A 21,857-nucleotide genomic window follows, 5' to 3' on the forward strand; every position below is an offset into this window, starting at 1 on the left:
GGCTGTTTCCCTGGTGCCGCGTCGCCCCCTGGCGGCCGTGGCGCGCGGCGCGGCGGACGCGAGTCCGGCATGAGCGAGGTGCGGCTGCGGGCCGGGCGCGGCCCCGGCGGGGCGCGGGACCCCCAGGACAAGGTGCGGAGCGGCCCCGGGGGGTGTGAGGGGGCTGGGGGCACGGGGGGAACCGGGGAGTGCTGGGGGGCGCGGGGCCTGTGCGCCGCGGGGTCTCGCCGCCCCGCGGCCCTCGGGCTGCCCCGCGCCCGGGGGATTTGCCCCGCGCTCGGTTTATTAGGGCCTGGAGGAGCCGATCCCACCCCTGGGGTGTTCGGAGGAGCCGCCCCGGAGCGCGGAGATCGGGGCGGGAGCTGCGTTTGTGGGACGGCTCAGGTGGGGTCACGAACCTCCCTGAGGGCAGAGCGCGGTGCCTCCCAGGCCATCCCCGGGGAGAGAGGTGGGGATTCCAGACCTGCCCTTAGGGAAGGGTTTGATACCTCCTGATCATCCCTAGGGAGTGACACAGAGGTGGGGATTCCAGACCTGCCCTTAGGGAAGGGTTTGGTACCTCCTGATCATCCCTAGGCAGTGACACGGGGGTTACAAACCTGCTCTTAGAGAAGGGTTTGGTACCTCCTAAATCATCCCTACGGAAGACACAGAGGTTACAAACCTGCCTTTAGGGAAGACTTTGATACCTCCCAAATTGTCCCCAGGGGGAGGGGTTCCAAACCCCTCAGGTTCCCTTAGGAAAGGCTTTGGTGCCTCCTAAGTCATGCCCAGGGAATGCTCTCCCTGAGAGGGCTCTGGGAGTTTAATGAGGGTTGACATTGCATTTCTCCAAACAGTTTCCTTTTTATGGCAGAAAGCAAACCTGGTTCTGTTTTCCTGTAATGTCTCTCCTGTTCCAGCCCTGAGCCTGGCTGGATGCTCACGGTCATTTGTCACCCTTGTCATCTCTGCTCCTGCGCCTTCCCAAAGAGGAAGGCACCAAGAGGAATAAACAGCCAGGGAAAACTTTGTAAATAACATTTGCAGCGTCACAGGGAGCAAAAAGCTGGAGGGAAGAGTGTTTCTTGCTGTGCTGGTGTTTAATGCACTTACCTTGGGACTGGTCCATCAGCCCTCAGCAGCATCATATTGATGTTTTCTCCATTAGTGCACGAAGAGTGCAGCTCAGGGCAGCACAGAATCATCAGATAGAACTCTTTTGCAATTTAAATGCCATTTAAATGCAATTTTAATGTGATTTTAATGTGATTTCAATGCCAGTTAAACACCTGCTGGATGCTGTGTGGGAAGGTTTGAGGAAAGTTCGTGGTGCTGATGTGCTCAGGGAGGGATCTGGGACAGAAGGAGGCAGCAGGGGTGGGAATGGGTCACCCTGCTGTGGGTCTGGAGGCTGTGCCTCTCCCTGGAGCTCTCTGACATCAAGGGAAGGAGCTCTGAGATGGCTCCAGTTCTATGGTGGTTGTGCACAGGATGAGACCTTGAATTTATTCTGCAGCAGAAAACCTTCAGGGAGTTTGATATTCCAGAACTGTGTTGAGAGTTGGAAGACTGGCAGGGCTGGTGCCGAGCTGGGATTCGCTTTAGTTCCTCATGCTGTGCCCCTAAAGAAAGTCAGAGGGCAGTCCAGTTATCTCCACGCTGGTGTTTTCATGTGCAGTGAGCATTCTGAGGGACTCCTCTGGTATTTCCTTTGAGCTGTGACCTGGAGTGTCCTTACTAGAGAGAGGGAACGTTGATGTTGTGCTGCTCCTCGTGAAACAGCTCAGAATGAATTGCAGGAGGGAAAAAAAAAGGAGTGAAATGTTCCCAAGCAGTGAGGAACAGCTCCTCCAAGGTGCTGAATGTGATGTTTCATAATAGAAGGCAGTGATGGGAGCAGAGAATTTCCCAAAATTGCCAAATGCAGCTGCTGGGAGGTTACCTGGTAACTAATCCTTAGTGAAACCTCGGTGCTGTGCTTTCCACGCTCAGTGGCAGGGTTTGATTTCCTGCCCTGAGACCCAGCAGTTGTGGTTTTAGTGCTGGAAAAGCCTGGGAGCAGCAGAAGCACTCCTGGTGCTGTTCCTGCTGGTGTGGGGCTGCCCAGGCTCTGCTCTCTGGGGAGGGGACAGTGCCATTCCTGCTTTGTCACACTCGGAGCCTTGCCAGAGGGAGTAATTCAGCATTTTTAATGTGACAGAAACCCTGGAGGCTTCTGGAAAGAGCTCTGTGTTGGCAGAAATTCCTTATAATGGGATGTAAACATAAAGATTGTGGTGTTTTGTGCTCATTGCCACTTTTCTGTTTTGGCAAAGGAGAGTGAGCTTGCTCTTGCTGCCCCAGAGGTCTGTCCTCACTTCTGGTTGTTTATTGTTATTATTTATAGTAAGATCAGGATGGCAGGGGTGGTGGGGGATGTTCCTGCTGTCCCCTTGTGCAGGCTGAGGCACTCAGTGTTCTGAACATGGAACAGTTCTCTGCTCCTGCTTCCAAATGTGCTGTCAGTGGTGTCAATAGATGGAGGGTGCTGAGAAGATGGAATTTGGGATGTTTCCAAGGAGGAAAAATCCCCAGTACCCCCAGAGGTAAAACCCTTAAAATCACAGGATCACTGACTGGTTTGCCTGGCCTTGCTGACACCTGAGACTTCAGGAAAGCACAGATTTGGGTTTGGCAGGCTCAGGTCCAAGTCCACTCCTTGGTTAGTCCAAATAAACTGGACCAGCAGAGAAATGTGAACGAGACAGTGCAAGGCACAGAGTGAGCAAATTAAATAGTTTGGTAAGGGTTTTTTTTCCTCATTACATTTTGGAAAAATCTGTACAACCTCCTGAGGAATTGAGGGTCAGAAGGCACTGGCCTTGGCGTGATGCAGGCTCTCATTTCAGAGGACAAAAATAGCTTTTTCCTGCAGGAACCTCCCAGTGTGAGCAGTTGCTGCAGAGCTGTTTGTTCTCCCCAGCTCTCCCAAACAACAGCAGATTGAAATGTCTGTGCAGGCTCCAGCAGACACAGCTCCAACCTCCCTCAGGCACCCAGAGGCTCTTGCTCTCCTGTTTCTGTGTCTCTGCAGTGAAGTGGCAGTTCAGAAATGCCACTCAGACCCAGGAGAACCCAGCAGCTCTCCCCAAAACATTTCCATCACGTGCTCAGAGGGGAGGCAGGTTCCTTTCTGAGCAGCAGGAAGTTCTGGGGGAATGCCAGAACCACCCACCGAGTTTTGTGCTCCTTTTGTGCCATGAGCTGGTGCCTGATGACTTTTCCTCCTTGATTTCCTGGAAGCAGCTGCCCCTGGAGTGAGTGTTTGGGGTCCAAGGAGAGTGGGAGCTCCTGCTGAGTCCCAGGGATGTGTGACTTGACTTCCATGGGTCCTGTGTGTGATTTCCATGGATCCTGTGTGTGACTTCCATGGATCTGTGTGTGACTTCCATGGGTCCCCTGTGTGTGACTTCCATGGAGATCCCTGTGTGTGACTTCCATGGAGATCCCCCATGTGTGATTTCCATGGAGATCCCCTGTGTGTGACTTCCATGGAGATCCTGTGTGTGACTTCCATGGAGATCCCCTGTGTGTGACTTCCATGGAGATCCCTGTGTGTGACTTCCATGGATCCCATGTGTGTGACTTCCATGGAGATCCCTGTGTGTGACTTCCATGGAGATCCCCTGTGTGTGACTTCCATGGAGATCCCTGTGTGTGACTTCCATGGAGATCCCTGTGTGTGACTTCCATGGAGATCCCTGTGTGTGACTTCCATGGAGATCCCTGTGTGTGACTTCCATGGAGATCCCTGTGTGTGACTTCCATGGAGATCCTGTGTGTGACTTCCATGGAGATCCCTGTGTGTGACTTCCATGGAGATCCCTGTGTGTGACTTCCATGGAGATCCCCCATGTGTGATTTCCATGGAGATCCCCTGTGTGTGACTTCCATGGAGATCCCCTGTGTGTGACTTCCATGGAGATCCCTGTGTGTGACTTCCATGGAGATCCCCTGTGTGTGACTTCCATGGAGATCCCTGTGTGTGACTTCCATGGATCCCATGTGTGTGACTTCCATGGAGATCCCTGTGTGTGACTTCCATGGAGATCCCCTGTGTGTGACTTCCATGGAGATCCTGTGTGTGACTTCCATGGAGATCCCTGTGTGTGACTTCCATGGAGATCCCTGTGTGTGACTTCCATGGAGATCCCTGTGTGTGACTTCCATGGAGATCCCTGTGTGTGACTTCCATGGGTCCTGTGTGTGATTTCCATGGAGATCCTGTGTGTGACTTCCCTGGATCTGTGTGTGACTTCCATGGAGATCCCTGTGTGTGACTTCCATGGATCCTGTGTGTGACTTCCATGGATCCCCTGTGTGTGACTTCCATGGAGATCCCTGTGTGTGACTTCCATGGATCCCCTGTGTGTGACTTCCATGGATCCCTTGTGTGTGACTTCCATGGAGATCCCTGTGTGTGACTTCCATGGAGATCCTGTGTGTGACTTCCATGGAGATCCCTGTGTGTGACTTCCATGGAGATCCCCTGTGTGTGACTTCCATGGAGATCTCATGTGTGTGACTTCCATGGAGATCCCTGTGTGTGACTTCCATGGATCTGTGTGTGACTTCCATGGAGATCCCCTGTGTGTGACTTCCATGGAGATCCTGTGTGTGACTTCCATGGAGATCCCTGTGTGTGACTTCCATGGATCCCCTGTGTGTGACTTCCCTGGAGATCCTGTGTGTGACTTCCATGGAGATCCCTGTGTGTGACTTCCATGGAGATCCCCTGTGTGTGACTTCCATGGAGATCCTGTGTGTGACTTCCATGGAGATCCCTGTGTGTGACTTCCATGGAGATCCTGTGTGTGATTTCCATGGAGATCCTGTGTGTGACTTCCATGGATCTGTGTGTGACTTCCATGGAGATCCCCTGTGTGTGACTTCCATGGAGATCCCATGTGTGTGACTTCCATGGATCCTGTGTGTGATTTCCATGGAGATCCTGTGTGTGACTTCCATGGATCTGTGTGTGACTTCCATGGAGATCCCTGTGTGTGACTTCCATGGGTTCTGTGTGTGACTTCCATGGAGATCCTGTGTGTGACTTCCATGGGTCCCCTGTGTGTGACTTCCATGGAGATCCCCTGTGTGTGACTTCCATGGATCTGTGTATGACTTCCATGGATCCCCTGTGTGTGACTTCCATGGATCCCCCCTGTGTGTGACTTCCATGGATCCCCTGTGTGTGACTTCCATGGATCCCTTGTGTGTGACTTCCATGGAGATCCCTGTGTGTGACTTCCATGGAGATCCCTGTGTGTGACTTCCATGGAGATCCCCTGTGTGTGACTTCCATGGAGATCCCATGTGTGTGACTTCCATGGATCCTGTGTGTGATTTCCATGGAGATCCTGTGTATGACTTCCATGGATCTGTGTGTGACTTCCATGGAGATCCCTGTGTGTGACTTCCATGGGTTCTGTGTGTGACTTCCATGGAGATCCTGTGTGTGACTTCCATGGGTCCCCTGTGTGTGACTTCCATGGAGATCCCCTGTGTGTGACTTCCATGGATCTGTGTGTGACTTCCATGGATCCCCTGTGTGTGACTTCCATGGATCCCCCCTGTGTGTGACTTCCATGGATCCCCTGTGTGTGACTTCCATGGATCCCTTGTGTGTGACTTCCATGGAGATCCCTGTGTGTGACTTCCATGGAGATCCCTGTGTGTGACTTCCATGGAGATCCCCTGTGTGTGACTTCCATGGAGATCCCTGTGTGTGACTTCCATGGATCTGTGTGTGACTTCCATGGATCTGTGTGTGACTTCCATGGATCTGTGTGTGCAGGCTGAGCCTGGCTCCCAGCACATCCCATAGCTGAGCCAAACCAAGCTGCTCTCTGGGATCAGGGGATGAATTTTCTCTGCTGTTTCAGCTGCTCCGCAAACATTTCTGCTTTCTATGCTGTTGTTATCTTCTAAAGGTCTCCATTTTTAGGCATGTCCTGATTTCTGTACCTGTTTCCAGCTGGAATATGGTTATTTTGGGATGGGGAAGGGAGTCCTACAACAACATGAATGAAACCTGAGCTTTTTGTGTTTTTCCAGACAACAAACCAAGCAGCCAGATGCCAGCTTGGTGGAGGGATAGGAGAAACTTGACTGATTTCCCTGCTGGTAATGTCACAGCACAAAACCAGGGTAAAAAACACCTGCAAAACCCTCCCCCAGTGGTTTTTTGGGACCTTCCTACAAACCAAGCTGGAAGTTTGATTTTTCCTTCTGGTGTTAATGATCACCAGACTTCTTGTTTCACCCTCCCAAGCTGCAAATCCCTGGGAGAGAATATCCTGTAATTTGGGAGCTATGGGATGAATTTTGGCCATGATGTCACCCTGGTGGCTCTGGGAGGTAAAAGAGGGGAGAGGAATAGAGCAGTTTGCCCAGATGTAGGAATTAAAGCTCCTTCTGGAAAACATTGAGGTTTTCATTACTGAGGCTGCTGGGTTTGTATTCATTAAATTAATTGCATTGGCTTTGATCCTGCAGATGTGCTCAGAGGTGAGAACAGAGTGGGTCCCTTTTGTTCCAGTTGTCAGCTCTGCTGCCTGAAAAAAGCAACTCTATTTCCCTTTTCAGCATTTATTTTACAGTAACATTTTCTGTCACAGCTTTTTGTTAAAACCTGGCAGGAAGTCTCAATAAAACAGTGCCTGGCTTGAAGGAAAGTACCTAAATAATGGCTAAATAATTTCTTGAGCTAATTTAATCTGCCAGTGTTGAATACTTAACTGTATATCTGTACTGGGCAGAAGATTTTTGGCAGGGAGAGAGCAGGCTCGTTTCTATGGCAACTGAGATCATGTCATGGATATTTGTGTAAAAAACCCTGTGCTCACAGCTTCCTCTGAGAGAAAACCATGTCAGTGGGAGCACAAATTTCTTACCACCCTCTTGAAGGAGTCGAGTTGTTCAAAGAAAGCTCAGATGAACTCTGTTCTCTGTGAATCTTTTAATTCAGGGTGATAAAATATCTGTTAACCAACGTTGCTCAGAGCTGTTGATTTCATGAATAGAAAAAGTGTGCAGGTGTCTGGATTTTCCCAGCTCTGGTTCAGCAGTCAGGACACACAGCCCTCACAGAGATTTGGGGTTTTACTCTATCTCCTCATCACAACTTGTGTAGAAATCAATGATTTAGGCTAAATTCCTATCTTGGCTTTATTCCTGCATTCCTTTACCTCATGGTTCTGTAAGAAGCCTTTAATACTGAGATGATAGAGGAAGAGGGAGCCCTGAGCTCACCTGCAGGGTTGGACAAAAAAACCCTTCAGTTAAATAACCCCATAGTGGTTAGAAAGCCCCAGTGCTGTGGGAGCTGTGCCCTGGGATGGTGATCCTGGAGGGGACTGTGGGAGCTGTCCCCAAGGCAGTGCCACAGGGTGTCCCCAGGCAATGCCACAGCTGGCTTCAGTGGCCCACCCCGGGCTGCATCAGCCAGGCTTGAACACGTTATTTAGCACCCACTCAGCTGCTTAAAGTGATGATTTGTAGGCTGATGGGGGAAATTTGCATAAAAGGTATAAAAATAGTGCCAATTACCGTAGCCTATATCTGGCACAATGTCCTATAAAATGTGGCAGGGATCAGGCTGTGGCAGGGCTCAGGCTGTGACAGGGATCAGGATGTGACAGGGATTGGGATGTGACAGGGATCAAGCTGAGCAGGGATCAGGCTGTGACAGGGATCAGGCTGTGACATGGATCAAGCTGAGCAGGGATCAGGCTGTAACAGGGATCAGGCTGTGGCAGGGATAAGGCTGAGCAAGGATCAGGCTGTGACAGGGATCAGGCTGAGCAGAGATGAGGCTGTGACAGGGATCAAGCTGGGCAGGGATCAGGATATGACATGGATCAAGCTTAGCAATCAGGCTGTGGCAGGGATCAGGCTGGGCAGGGATCAGCTGAGCAGGGATCAGGCTGTGACAGGGATCAGCTGAGCAGAGATGAGGCTGTGAGAGGGCTCAGGATGTGACAGGGATCAGGATGTGACTGGGATCAGGCTGAGCAGGGCTCAGGATGTGACAGGGATCAGCTGAGCAGGGATCAGGCTGTGACAGAGATCAGGATGTGGCAGGGATCAGGCTGAGCAGGGATCAGGATGTGACTGGGATCAGGGTGAGCAGGGCTCAGGCTGTGGCAGGGATCAGGATATGGCAGGGCTCAGGTTGAGCAGGGATCAGGATGTGGCAGGGATCAGCTGTGACAGGGATCAGCTGAGCAGGGATCAGGATGTGACAGAGATCAGGATGTGACTGGGATCAGGGTGAGCAGGGCTCAGGCTGTGACAGGGATCAGGCTGAGCAGGGATCAGGATGTGGCAGGGATCAGGATATGGCAGGGATCAGGATATGGCAGGGCTCAGGTTGAGCAGGGATCAGGATGTGGCAGGGATCAGCTGTGACAGGGATCAGCTGAGCAGGGATCAGGATGTGACAGAGATCAGGATGTGACTGGGATCAGGGTGAGCAGGGCTCAGGCTGTGACAGGGATCAGGATGTGGCAGGGATCAGGCTGAGCAGGGATCAGGACATCAGCTCGGTTCCACCATCAGATTCCTCATTGCTTGAGCTTTGCTTTCATCTCCTCTTTCCCAGGAGTGGAAGTGAGGAAGGCACAAGTGCTGTTTCACTTTCTTTTGGTCTCTGAGCACTTTGGGAGGCTTCTGATCCTCCTGGCCCCAGGCAGGAATGATTTGCCTGCTTTGCACTTGGGGCAGTAAAACACAGGGATGCTGCTTGGATCCCTTCACCAGGCTGTGACCTGTGTGGGGTGAGGGACACCGGGACTGCATGAGAAACGTGCTTGAGGATTTGGAGTGCAGTACAGTACTGGTTTTGGTCTTGCTGGAGCTATTTTGATTTCTCTCAGGGGAATTCTGCAGAGAATCCTTTTGTTGAGCACATTGCAATGGGAGTAGAGGCTGGAGCTAAATACAGAGTGTAGATTGCCTAAAAGCTGATCTGTGCTGTGCTGCAAGATGCCAAATCTGTGCTCTCCAGGGAGTTTTATCATTTCCAGTCTCTTTGCCTGCTGCCATTTGCAGCTGCCTTATGGATTTGTGCTCCCAGGTAAATGGCACTAAATCTCTCCAAAATCTGAAGTCCAAATGGATTTAATGGGTCAGTTAAAAAACACCTGAACAAAAGCCAGGTGGAATTTCAGTGCCAGCTCCCCACACCCATGTGAGGGCTGGCAGAGGTGCTGGGTTGAAAGCAAACCCAAGCTCTCCCTTCCCAGTGGATGAATGGAAGGGAGGAGCGTGGAGGGAGGTGAAGAGGAGGTGACACTGGTGCTGCTGGTGGTGGCTGGAGCTGTGCTTATCCCTGGCAATAATCTCTGACATCACCGAGGTATTTTTAGCAGCCTCCACCTGCCAGTGCCTCGCTGTCCTTGTCTGATTTCAGATCCTGGCCTGCAGCCATTGACACGTTCCAGCTTGGGGAGTAATTACCTTTTCCTGCTTGAAATAAGGGAATAGCTCCTGCCTTGCTGCTCTGCTGAACTGCAGGCATCCCCAGCCATCAACTGCACCCAGCAGATTTGATTGTTCTGGAAGCCCCGGGGGTGAAGTGTCATTGTTTGCAGAGCTCCCAGCATTTGACAGCTCAGCTCCCCCTGTGCTTTTCCTGCCAGCAAAGTCACTTTTCCGGGGGTTTTCAGAGGGCCAAGGGCATGAACTTTGCCTTGCCTGGATGCTCCCCAGGGCGTGGCCTTTTCCTTCCTTGCTTCCAGGAGCAGGATGAAGCTGTGCTGCTGAAATGAGGGGTGAAATGTGGAGCTGTGTTTGTCCTCTGTTCAGGGGCTGGGTCAGAGTGAGAAATGCCAGGACTCACCTGGAATCCCCTTCCCAGGGTGGGCTGGGGCAGAGCCTTCAGTAACTGCTTCTCCTGGGTTTATTCACCCCTAAACACAGGACTTTGATCAGGGCTGAGTGCTGGAGCAGTCCAAGGGGCAGGGAAAACACAGAGCACGTGTCCCTCTGGAGCAGATGGGGTTTCTCCTGGGGCCAGAGGGGATGGTTGGGTCAGGGTGATAAGCCAGGCTCTTCCTCCTCAGCTGCCTGAGGCTGGGCTGAGTGTTATTTTAGTAGCCTCAAGCAGTCAGCACTTGGGAAGGCTGTCTGGAAGCCTTGAGCCTGTCCACTTGGAGGCCTTTCTTCCTGGCTAATTTGGGCAGTGCTACATTCTTTGAGACCTGCCTGGGGATTGGGACCTTGTAAAAATTCCTGCTAACAAGCCCTGGAGCACTTGCTGCTCTTGGAGATGCTCATTAATCAACCTCAAGGCATCTGTAACTGTGCTTGGGAGACAGGCTCTCTTCTGTGCCTGCTGCTGAGGCTGAGGGACCTTCAAACCCCTCCTGGATGCCACCTAAAACACCTGGGGATGTTTCTCATGTGTTTGTTTACCCTTGTGTAACACCCAGAATATTTTCCTCTGCTCCCTCTCTCGTGCAGAAGCAGAGTGGGGGTAAGTGTTGGAGCCAGCAGGCTGGCCCAGGTTCCTCCAGGGTGGCTGCTAAAGCTACTTGTTTCTCTTTGTCCTGCAGGAGTCAGAGTCTGAGAACAAGCTGGATGGAGAGACAGCGTCAGACAGCGAAAGCAAATCTGAGTTTGGGGGCTCATCCCCAGTGCCAACCTCGGATGACACCCCAGAGGTGCTGAACAGGGCCCTCTCCAACCTGTCCTCGAGGTAACACTCCCTGAGCAGGCTCTGTCCATCCTGTCCATGAGGTGACACTCCCTGAGCAGGCTCTGTCCATCCTGTCCATGAGGTGACACTCCCTGAGCAGGCTCTGTCCATCCTGTCCATCAGGTGACACTCCCTGAGCATCCTCCTGTGCCCTCCCAGGGCTCTGCACCTTCCCCATGGTTCCCTGTGGCGCTGGGGCTGCTGGAAGTTGGAGGAGCAGCTTCTCCCCAGCTTCTCCTCAGCCTCCCCTGCCCCTGAGGCCATGGGAAGCAGCAGGGTCTGAGCAGTGCTGGGGGGATCTCTTCTGCAGCTCCAGGCCTGGGTGGGGCACACCCACAGAGCTCATGGGTGGCTTTGGTTTGAGCTGTGGGATTTTCAGCCCTTGCTGTCACTGAATTCTGCAGGAATGCTTGAGGAGTTGCACTGTTAAGGACAGAATTTGGGAACAAGCTGGGGATATTCTCCACAAACTGCTTGGGAGGAAATTCTTTTTTGGCTTTCCTGAGTGTGCTGTGAGGATAGGAGAGGCTCCCAGCAGGAAAGCAGTGAGGGTACAACATTCCAGGGGCCATCTCTCCTCATGGAGAGCAGTGGAGAGAGGGGGAATGGTCTCCATTTTATTTGAATTTATCCTGCAGCTCGTCCAAGGTGTGGGAAAGCTGCAGCAGGACAGGAGGAGAGGCTGCCCTGGCCCATCAGTGCCCTGGGAGATGCTCAGCTTTCTACATTCACTGAGGCTGGGGTGCAGCTGCTGCAGCCAGGCCTTTATCAGCACACCAAGGTCTCTCTGCACCACTGAGAGGAATCTTGGGCTTCCCAGAGCTCAGTTTGCTTCACAGAGAGCAGAAGTACTGTTTGGCTGCTTTGCTGTGTCTTGTCTTCCTCTGATGTTTTCCTTCTCTGTGGCCCAGATGGAAGAATTGGTGGGTGAGAGGCATCCTCACACTGGCAATGATCACCTTCTTCTTCATCATCATCTACCTGGGCCCCATGGTCTTGATGACAATAGTAAGTGCTCCAGAAAGATGTTCTGACCTTCCCTGTAGCAGGGAGAGGTTGGTGGGGAGCTCAGGGCCTCGTGTTCTGGAGATTCTGGATTCTTCTCCATGAAAGAAACCTGGGAGGAATCTGTTGGTCAATGTTGGGCTGCAGTTGGAACTGACACAAGGGGTTGCTAAAAGCCTCCTACAGAGGAAAGGGGAGGGAAAAATGCCATCCTGAGCTTCCAATGTGGGATTGGGAGGGAAAAATGCCATCCTGAACATCCCATGTGGGACTGGGAGGGAAAAATGCCATCCTGAGCATCCCATGTGGGACTGGGAGGGAAAAATGCCATCCTGAACTTCCCATGTGGGATTGGGAGGGAAAAATGCCATCCTGAACTTCCCATGTGGGATTCGGAGGGAAAAATGCCATCCTGAGCATCCCATGTGGGACTGGGAGGGAAAAATGCCATCCTGAGCATCCCATGTGGGATTGGGAGGGAAAAATGCCATCCTGAACTTCCCATGTGGGATTCGGAGGGAAAAATGCCATCCTGAGCATCCCATGTGGGATTGGGAGGGAAAAATGCCATCCTGAACTTCCCATGTGGTATTGGGAGGGAAAAATGCCATCCTGAGCATCCCATGTAGGATTTTGAGGCTCCTGCAGTGCTGATGGCAACTGCTGAAGGACCCTGTGCTCTGCACATGCTTGGTTTTTGTCTCCTCAAGGGAAGAGGTGTTTAACCAGCAGGAATTGCAGTGCCTGGATGTCCTTTCTGTGCAGGTGATGTGTGTCCAGATCAAATGTTTCCACGAGATCATCACCATTGGTTACAACGTGTACCACTCCTACGACCTGCCCTGGTTCAGGACGCTCAGCTGGTGAGTGAGGGGCTGCTCCCCCTCCTCTGTGTGCCCTGAGCCCTCAGCTGGGCACACAGGGGACACAGCCACACACCCTGGGCTGCCAGGGACCTGTGCTGGCAGCACTTGGAAAGGAAAATCACAGAATCCCAGCATGGTTGGGCTGGAAGGGACCTTAAATCCCATCCAGTGCCGCCCCTGCCCTGGGCAGGGACACCTCCCACTGTCCCAGGCTGCTCCCAGCCCTGTCCAGCCTGGCCTGGGACACTGCCAGGGATCCAGAGGCAGCCACAGCCTCTCTGGGAACTCCATCCCAGATTTTGGGAGGCACAGGGTGGAGGATTTTGGGAATCACAGGATGCAGGATTTTGGGAATGACAGGATGGAGGATTTTGGGAATCACAGGATGTGTGATTGTGGGAATGACAGGATGGAGGATTTTAGCAATCATGAGATGTGGGATTTTGGGAGTGACAGGATGGAGGATTTTGGGAGGCAGAGCCAGTTGAGCAGTGCCACCTGAAGGCCAAACCCAGAGCCCAGCTGTGACCCATCCCAGTGTGGGGCTGACAGGTGCCACTCCTTGGGATGAGGGAGACATTTCCAACCTGGGGAGGCATTTCTGGCTGGCAGAAGCAAAACCAGTGTCAAGACTCAGGGTTCATCCACTTCAGAGCCTTTTAGGGCTCCTGCTGACAAGATTCCTGCCCTCCCCAGGTACTTCCTGCTGTGTGTGAACTATTTCTTCTACGGGGAGACGGTGACAGATTATTTCTTCACCCTGGTGCAGAGGGAGGAGCCCCTGAGGATCCTCAGCAAATATCATCGCTTCATTTCCTTCGCCCTCTACCTGACAGGTGGGCACCACCCTGAATAATGGCTGGGCTGGAGGGAAAAAATCACCTGTCTGGAGTGCTGTGTCCAGAGCAGGATCCACTCTCAGCAAATCATTTCTGCTCCCCTGAGATGCTGGAAGGTGGCAAATCTTTTTGTAGTAGTGGTGGCAAATTTTTCCATGAGGTTCTGGAAGAGAAAACTCCATAATCTTCATGGGGCAGCCATGTTCATATACCCAAGTGCTGCTTGGTGTGACTTCCAAAGCAGTGCTTTCCCCTTTCCCCACTCAAATGTGCTCCTCCATTCCAGTCAAACCCCACAATCCCTTATTCCAGTCAAATCCCCAGCAGCTTTGTGGTATTGTGGACCAAATGTATTTCTGGCTGTTGAAGGCACATTCCCACCACTGACTTCCCTCCTGTCTCCCCTCAGGTTTCTGCATGTTTGTCTTGAGCCTGGTGAAGAAACACTATCGCCTCCAGTTCTATATGGTGAGGTTAAAATTAATTAATTAATTAAAATTCATGTTTTGGTGAGGTTAAAATCCAGGTCCTGGTGAGGTTAAATTCAGGACATGGTGAGGTTTAATCCAGATCTTGATCAGGTTAAATTTGGGGTTGGAAAATGAGTCAGTCAGAAATCCAGCTTATCTGTTCAGATCTTCCTTCAGCAGTGAGATGTTTATTGGCAGCAGAGCGGTGCCAGGCCAGTGCTGGCCCCACAGTGCCAGAATAACTCAGCACAAGACAGCTTGTCCTGTTGATCTGGCTGGTTGACAAACAATAGATAATAAATGAGCTTTCTGAGGGGTGAGGTGCCCTGGTGATGGAGCTGTTCTGAGGAGCCCTCTGAGCTCTGGGCAGGCTGGACAAGGTGCTCTCCTCTCTTGCAGTTTGGCTGGACCCATGTGACGTTGCTGATTGTTGTTACCCAGTCCCACCTCATCATCCACAACCTGTTTGAAGGAATGATCTGGTGAGTTTTCTCTGCCCCCTGAGCTGGTTTGGTTTCTGCAGCCTGAAAAAAACCCTGTGTTTTCACAGAATCCCACACTGGTTTGGGATGGAAGGGGCTTTGGTGATCATCCAGTGCTGTGGGCAGGGACCCCTCCCATTATCCCAGGTTACTCCAGCCTGGCCTGGGGCACTCCCAGGGATCCAGGGGAGTCCAGGGCCTCACCACCATTATAGTAGGAATAAATTCCTAATACCTATTAGTTTTAAATCTCAAAATTTGGTTTGGAGTTAAACTGTTCTCTCAAAAAAGCAAATGACCAAGGAGGAGGTTCATGTGAGGGACCAGCCTGTTCAGAAGAGCAAAAGATCAAGGGAGCCCTCAGAGACTTAGGCCTTGCTTTGTGCCACATCACCATATAGAGAGGTGTTGTAAAGGAGAATTTTGTAAAGTTGCTGTGGGGTGCAGGGACCTTTCAGGTGTCTTTGGAGTTGGGTAGGTGCTTTCTGCTGATTCCCCAAATGGCTGGGGAAGTGCTGCTCCTGTGGTAAAAGGGCAGGAGGGGGAACCTGCCATCCTCAGTGCAGCTGCTGTGCACAGGGGAGGCCCCTCTGTGGGCCAGGAATGAATTCTGGCCACTTCAGCGTTGTGTGGTCCCCAGCGAGTCACACCTCCTCCTGCTGAGGGCTAAAATGCAGGAAATATTTACACAGAGCTCAGGAGGGGCGTGTCCAGTGCCCTGCTGGCTGTGGCTAAAGAAAAGCTGCAGTAAACAGGCTCTTGTGGGGACACAACCTGGTTTTTAGTCACTGCAGTTACCCCCAGATTCCCCTTGGAGCTTCTCGTGGCTGTTCTTGCACGGAGCTGGAGGAGGGGATGGCCCTGCAAAGTGCCCTGTGGTGGCAGCTGCTCACTGAGCCTTGCATGTGTGTGGTGTTGGCACTTGCCAATGGTTTGACCCTTGTCCCCTGCAGGTTCATTGTCCCCATCTCCTGTGTGATCTGCAATGACATCATGGCCTACATGTTCGGGTTCTTCTTCGGCCGCACGCCGCTCATCAAGGTTTGGCACATTTTGGGATACAAAACACTGAACTTTGGGTCTTAGCACTGTGCTCCCCCAACTCCTGCTTTGTCTGAAGCAAACTCCAGATTAGACTGGTGTGCATCCCAGTCTTTGAGGCTCTGAAATGAAATCACTGAACTGTTGAGGTTGGAAAGATGATCGAGTCCAGCCACGAATGAACCATTTCATACCCAGGCACTGGGCTCAGCTTCTGACCAAGCTCTTTGTGGGGTGGTGGCACCCCTTTGTGCTGCCTCAGGAAGGGCTACAGGGGTGTATCAATAATTGTCCCCTTTGCTCTCTCTCTCTGGCAGCTCTCCCCAAAGAAGACCTGGGAGGGTTTTATTGGAGGATTTTTTTCCACCGTTCTGTTTGGATTGCTGGTAAGTGACCATCATGGTACTTCTTCCACTGAAGTTTTCCTTTCAAAGGGTCCCAGTGTTCTGTTTAAAAAATGCAGTCAGGCTGAATCTCTGTCAGCTATTTCACCTTTTCTTGCTGCCCAGGTTTGAAGTGGCCCCTGGCTGTGTGCAGGCACTGCTGATGGAGCTGAGTGCTGGAGGAGGTTTTTAATCCCTGTTAGATCCTGTGATGTGCTCATTACAATAATTAACCATTTTCCCTCTGCTGCCATTGGATGGTGCTGTGCATCCTTTCAGGGGCTGTGTGGGGAATTCCACACTCCTGGAGTGCTTTGCCCTGTTTTTATGACCCTCTCTGTGGCTGCTGTTGCTGTCCCTCTACCTCAGGGTGCAGCCTCGCTCTTCCTCTGCCTTCAGCCGATTCCTGCTGCTCAGGGGGAGTAATCTCCTTAATGAAGCTGACAGCATGGTTCCCTCCTCTCCTTGCACAGCCTTTCCCTTTGGGAAATCCCTGAGGAAAACATGAATCCTGTTTTCTTTCTCTTTTTCCTGGAGCTGTCCTACGTGATGTCCGGGTACCGCTGCTTCACCTGCCCCGTGGAGTTCAACAACGACACCAACAGCTTCACCGTGGACTGCGAGCCCTCAGAGCTGTTCCAGCTGCAGGAGTACAACATCCCCGTGGTGCTGCAGTCTGTGGTGGGCTGGGTACGACCCTCTCTGCTCCCTGGCTCTTAATTAGTGGGGTAGGATCACTGAGGAGAGAGCAGGGCTGTGTTCTGAAGTGAAAGAACAAAGGTGCATCCAGAAAAAAGGGGGATTGAGAGCTCAAAGGGATTATCCCAAGTCTGGTGGGACATTACCCCAACTGAGCTAAAACCTGGGGGGCAGAGAAAGAGGGGCAGGCACTGAAAATGCTCCTGTGCTGTTTGTCCTGCAGAAGACCGTGAGGATGTATCCCTTCCAAATCCACAGCATCGCCCTCTCCACCTTCGCCTCCCTCATCGGGCCCTTCGGCGGCTTCTTTGCCAGTGGCTTTAAAAGGGCCTTCAAAATCAAGGTGAGATCAAGGTCATGGAGATTCCAGGGAGGAAACACAAAGTGGGTGCTGCCACTTGAGGGGAAGGGAGGTTTGTTCAGTCACAGATGAACTACTGGAGCAGGATCTGGGTTTTTTGATCAAAAGGAAGAGACCTTAAGATTTTAACTGTGATCTTCTAAACCCTGCTGTGGTGCAGGTAGAGGAAGGAAGACTTAGCCAGGAAATTTTGCAATCTGAGGTTTCCCTTGATGTCTTGCAGGCTGTTTCACATATAAACAGCCTGTGCTCAGTTCAGATGCCTTGAAAGGTAAGGCAGGGTGGCAGCAGATAAACACTTGCCTTCCCTGACCTTTGAGTAACAGAGCTGAGTTGAGCCTCGCTGCCCCTCAGGCACCAGGAGCTTCATGAAGGAGACATTAAACAAAATATCTCCTTGGTCTGACTTTGCCTTCTGGGAAGAACTGGGGCAGGGGGTGAGCATGGTGAGTGGGGGCACCAAAGCCAGCACAGATCCTGGGAAGGGCTCAGTGCCATCCCTCTGCTCTGCCAGGACTTTGCCAACACCATCCCGGGCCACGGCGGGATCATGGATCGCTTTGACTGCCAGTACCTGATGGCCACCTTTGTCAACGTGTACATCGCCAGCTTTATCAGGTGGGTGAGCCCTGCTGGGGGGGCTGTGGCACTGCCAGGGCAGGGGCAGGCTGCCATCAGGGGCATTGTGCTCTCTGACTGATTTAACAGCTGAAAATACAAGGCAGAGGAAGCTGGGGCTTGAAGAGGGATCTTCAGCAGAGCTGGAAATGCAAGCCTCGCTTTCCATGGGCTGTTACTCCAGTCCCACTGAACTCTGTGTCCCTTCTGGGAATTCTGGACAGGTTTCTAGAGTCAAACAAGTAGGGAAATCTAATTTTGCAGCACTGTCAACATTCTGTAGGCAAGCACAGAGGAAAGGAGCCTGTGGGTACATGAAGGATGTGCTTGGGGAGCTGAGGCTGTGTGTGGCTGCTTTCAATTCTGAGCAGCAGCACTTGCTGATAAGATGCACAGTTCTCTTCAGATAGATTGGGTTTGGGGGGGTTATTTTGTGTTTACAGTTCACCCTTCCATGCCTTTTGAGTCCATTTCCACATCCCAGCTGGAGTTAGGCTCCCAGGGCAGAGCTGGGGAAGGCGTGGACAGCTCAGCCCCATTGCTGACGATGCTTTTGTGTTGCAGAGGCCCCAACCCAAGCAAACTGATCCAGCAGTTCCTGACCCTGAGGCCAGACCAGCAGCTCCACATCTTCAACACTCTCAAAGCACACCTGGTGGACAGGGGAATTTTGGGCAGCCTGGAGGATGCATAGACACAAGGTGGTTGGAACAGGACTGAGAACAGACAGGCCTCCTCCAGGGAATTCCTGGCTTGCCTGATTTAAGACAATAACAAGGCCTCATTTCACTGTAACTTTTCTTCCTTTCTTGGTAAATGTTTGCATTTGTGGTTTATTTTTTTTAATAATATATTTATAGAGCTTTGGTTCAAACGAGCAAATCTTGGGTTTGTAGCTGAGAAGGAGTTAAGGCTTGGAAGATTTGGGTGGAGCAGGAGGGTGTGGCTGTCCTGGTGGAGTGTTCTAGACCCTGCAGGAAATGCAGGGAATGCAGGAAATTTCCCTGGGTTTGGCAGCACAGCCTGGCAGGGGAGGGGGGCTGAGCTGTCTCCTGGCTCTGGGACCATCCTCCTCTCCAGGGCCAGCTGGGGGTGCACTGGGAATTGTCCCAGCAGTTCCTGCCTGTGGGAATCCCCTTGCACAAGGAAGAGGATTTTGTACTAACCCAGCCCTGCACCTGCAGTGCTCTCACCTGCTGCTACTGCAGTGCCTCTCACATTCCCTCCCTCCCTGATTTGGCAAATCAGATTTTTGTAACCAATTACACCAGAAACAGACTGGGGATGAGGAGTCAAGGAAGTGGCAGTTGTGTGTGGGAATGTGGGAGGTTCAGATTCCTCCAAAACTGGTGGAAGTAAATAAGTTTTAAAGAACATTGAAGTTTCATAGAGCAATTCCTGCCAAGTGAGAACAGCTTTTAAATCACTTGGTTTATTTTCAGCCATTAAATAACCTTTAAAAACCACACTTCTTCATTTCTCCAAGGTTGGAAACCCCACACTGGGATATTTGAAGTTACCTGGGGAGCAGTTTCCAGCCAGTTTTGTTGCTGGGTGGGCTCCAGCTGCAGCTGGGGGTTTTGTTTTCTTTCAGGGATCATGTCTGTTCCTTACTTGAGTTGTAGAAGTCGTGCTGCTGAGTTTATCACAGTCTGTGTTGCATTTCAGTCTGGGTTCATTTCTCTGCAGGCTTCTGTCCTGCTTTGCTCACTGAATCTTGTCAGAAATAGTTTGTACTTTATAGCTGCAAGTTTTATTGAAGTCCTTTCCTTTATTTTGTCATACTTTTTTATTATTTAAAAACGAGAGCCCTAAAGATTGTAAAACTTTGCTTTTTGGTTTTTTTTGTGATCAGATAGTGAAAATATCCCCATTTACACCTCATGCAATGTTCCCAAGCACGAGGTGACTCTGATTTTCCTTCTTTCCATAGTTTGTGCATAGGAGAGAGAAACTTTACCTTATTTTAATCTGGGGAATGAGTGACAGGGAGAGTTCATACAGAAGTACATTGGTGTTTTCAAGCAGTTGCTGCCACAAACCTTTAGCCACAGACCCCCCCATGTGAGTCCTGCACCTGCTGCAAGCTGGCTTGGCATCAACAGAAAATAAACCACCTGAAAATGCCCCAAATTCAGAGCTTTTACTGCATATTCTGATTATGCCACTGCTTTCATTTAGCCTGAGTGTGTGTAAATACACAGCACAGGTCCCAAGCTCTCTCCTGCATTTCTGCAGGACTGTGGTGGGCTCTGCTCTGCCTCCCTGAGCAGGAGCTGGGGTTTGTGCTCCAAATGCAGGTGTTTGATGGAAAGCCCAGGCTTCAGACAAGGCTCTGTTCTTACAAGCTTGGCAAAGTTCTGTACTGAGCCAGTTCAGGATTTGGTTTGGTGTTCATACAGATTTTTCCTGGTTCTGGACCTGTTCCCTTCCAGCTTGAATTGGGCAGGGGTTTCTTTTCTGCTGATGGAACAAATTTTGGTCCAAGCCCCTGACACAGAAACTGCAGGGGAGAATCAAGGTGCTTCCATCTGGCATTGCCCAGGGCCAGCATTTGGGCTGTGTTTAATGAGGGCCCTGCCAGGAGCACCCATGGGAGCAGGGTGGAAGTGCCAGGGTTTGCTTTGCCCTGGGAGCTATTTCAGCTGGTGCTGGTCTGGATTCTCCCTGCCCACTGCCAAAATCCCTTCTTGTGGCTGTTGGCCCACAGGCAGAAGTGACAGTGTTGATAAATATTACAAAGGTGTGCTCTGTTCATTGCAAGAAATTTCTTCAGTGGGTCTGTAGTCTCCTGCTTTAAACCTTTTTTTTCCTCTTCTGTTGTCATCAGTGGGGCAAAGCTTTGCTGCAGGCTCTGGTTTGGGGCAGGTCTGGGCCTTTCTCGAGGGTGTCAATGCAGGATGTGGGCACTGGAGGGCAAAGCAGTTCCGTGGAATAGCTGCAGGAGAAGCAGCAGCAGCAGCTCTGCCTGTGGGTGGCTTCCCTGGTCAGAAATGCCCTGATCAAACAATTCCCTGGTCAGAAATGCCCTGATCACCTTTATTCCTGTTTCTTCCCTTCCAAACCTGGGCTGCTCCTCACAGGGAAAGCTGCCTGGGAAGGGTTTCCTGCATGGAAAAAGACCAAAAACAAACACTTAAAACTCATTGAAGTGAATGGGAACAGTGGGTGCAGGGAGGAGGAAGGGAGGGAGGTGGGGGTGGTTGGGATTGTTTGCAAGTTGTGCAGCTGCACTCATAGGATCAGGATCCTCAGTTTGGTTAGAGGGGGCCTTAAAATGTTGTTCCAGCTCCTTTGCCATGGGCAGGGAATCTCTCCACCAAGTCTGATCCTGAGCACTGCCAGGGATGGGGAGGTTGTGACTCCCTGAGCAGAGATGAAAAGCTGCTGTTCCTGCCTTTGGCTATTTCTGAGGCTGGAGCTGATGCCCAGGGATGGCCCTGCAGGACCCTGGTGATGCTTCAGCTCTCGGGAATTTGTGTGTGGAGGGGCCAGAGTGACCCCAGGGATGGGGCAAGTTCTGCAGCTGCAGGGCTTGAGCTCAGCATGGCACAAAAAATGGATCCCAGTGGGCTCCAAAGGGAAGAGCAGAGCAGGGAAGGGGAGGTGGAACCAGCTGGGATTGGTGTGTGACAGGAAGGACACTGTGTGAAGGTCACAGGGGTCACTGGCCAGGGATGTCCATGGGGATGACCCTGGGCAGCTGCTGGGGTGTGCTGGGCAGGACACTGGATACCCCCAGGGTTTGTTTTTTAGGGGCTGCTTGGGTTTGGACACAGGTTTGACCCACAGCTGGGCCAGGCCTGGGGACACCTGGATGGGAATTTGCTTTTCCCTGCCTACTTGTAGACCAGGTGAGAGGCAGTGGGGGGAAAAAACAGACCTGGGTTCTGCAGCCATGCTGTGGGATCAGTTAAACACAATTCCCTGGGTTGGACAGCCATTCCCAGTGTTAAACAGAATTCCCTGGGTTAGACCCACATTCCCTGGGTTAAACCCACATTCCCTGGGTTAAAAAATTCCCTGGGTTAAACCCACATTCCCAGGGTTAAACAGAATTCCCTGGGTTAAAGAGAATTCCCTGGGTTAAACCCACATTCCTAGGATTAAACAGAATTCACTTGGTTAAATCCACATTCCCTGGGTTAAACAATTCCCTGGGTTAAACCCACATTCCCAGGATTAAACAGAATTCCCTGGATTAAACAGAATTCCCAGGGTTAAAGCCCATTCCCTGGGCTCAGCAGGGAATCCCAGAGTCCCATTCCAGGGAGTGTCCCCTGTGTGCAGGGAGCCCCCAGTGGCCTGTGGGGATTCTTGCCCTCTCTCCCTTCCCTCTCAGTGGGGTGGGAGCAGGGCAGGGCTGTGTG

General features: G+C 51.7%; 1 protein-coding gene across 1 annotated transcript; it reads left to right on the forward strand.

Annotated features, from left to right (window-relative positions):
* The first annotated feature begins 53 nt into the window (after window positions 1-53).
* Window positions 54-20,607, forward strand: CDS2 (CDP-diacylglycerol synthase 2). Its single transcript, XM_033081252.1, has 13 exons — window positions 54-132; window positions 10,581-10,723; window positions 11,635-11,731; window positions 12,494-12,591; window positions 13,291-13,430; window positions 13,843-13,901; window positions 14,303-14,385; window positions 15,339-15,426; window positions 15,744-15,812; window positions 16,347-16,499; window positions 16,732-16,851; window positions 17,384-17,487; window positions 18,052-20,607. The coding sequence occupies exons 1-13, from the start codon at window positions 70-72 to the stop codon at window positions 18,179-18,181; spliced, it is 1,347 nt and encodes a 448-aa protein (XP_032937143.1). The 5' UTR covers window positions 54-69; the 3' UTR covers window positions 18,182-20,607.
* The last annotated feature ends 1,250 nt before the right edge of the window (window positions 20,608-21,857 follow it).

The sequence above is a fragment of the Catharus ustulatus genome, chromosome 27 (genome assembly GCF_009819885.2).
Source record: "Catharus ustulatus isolate bCatUst1 chromosome 27, bCatUst1.pri.v2, whole genome shotgun sequence".
NCBI lineage: Eukaryota > Metazoa > Chordata > Aves > Passeriformes > Turdidae > Catharus > Catharus ustulatus.

Bases quoted from the DNA above. Each gene is read 5' to 3' on its own strand.
- CDS2 (XM_033081252.1), top strand. From the start codon at position 70: ATGAGCGAGGTGCGGCTGCGGGCCGGGCGCGGCCCCGGCGGGGCGCGG. The intron at 14,386-15,338 runs GTGAGTTTTCTC...TGTCCCCTGCAG, and splicing joins CTGTTTGAAGGAATGATCTG to GTTCATTGTCCCCATCTCCT. The intron at 15,813-16,346 runs GTAAGTGACCAT...TTTTTCCTGGAG, and splicing joins CCGTTCTGTTTGGATTGCTG to CTGTCCTACGTGATGTCCGG.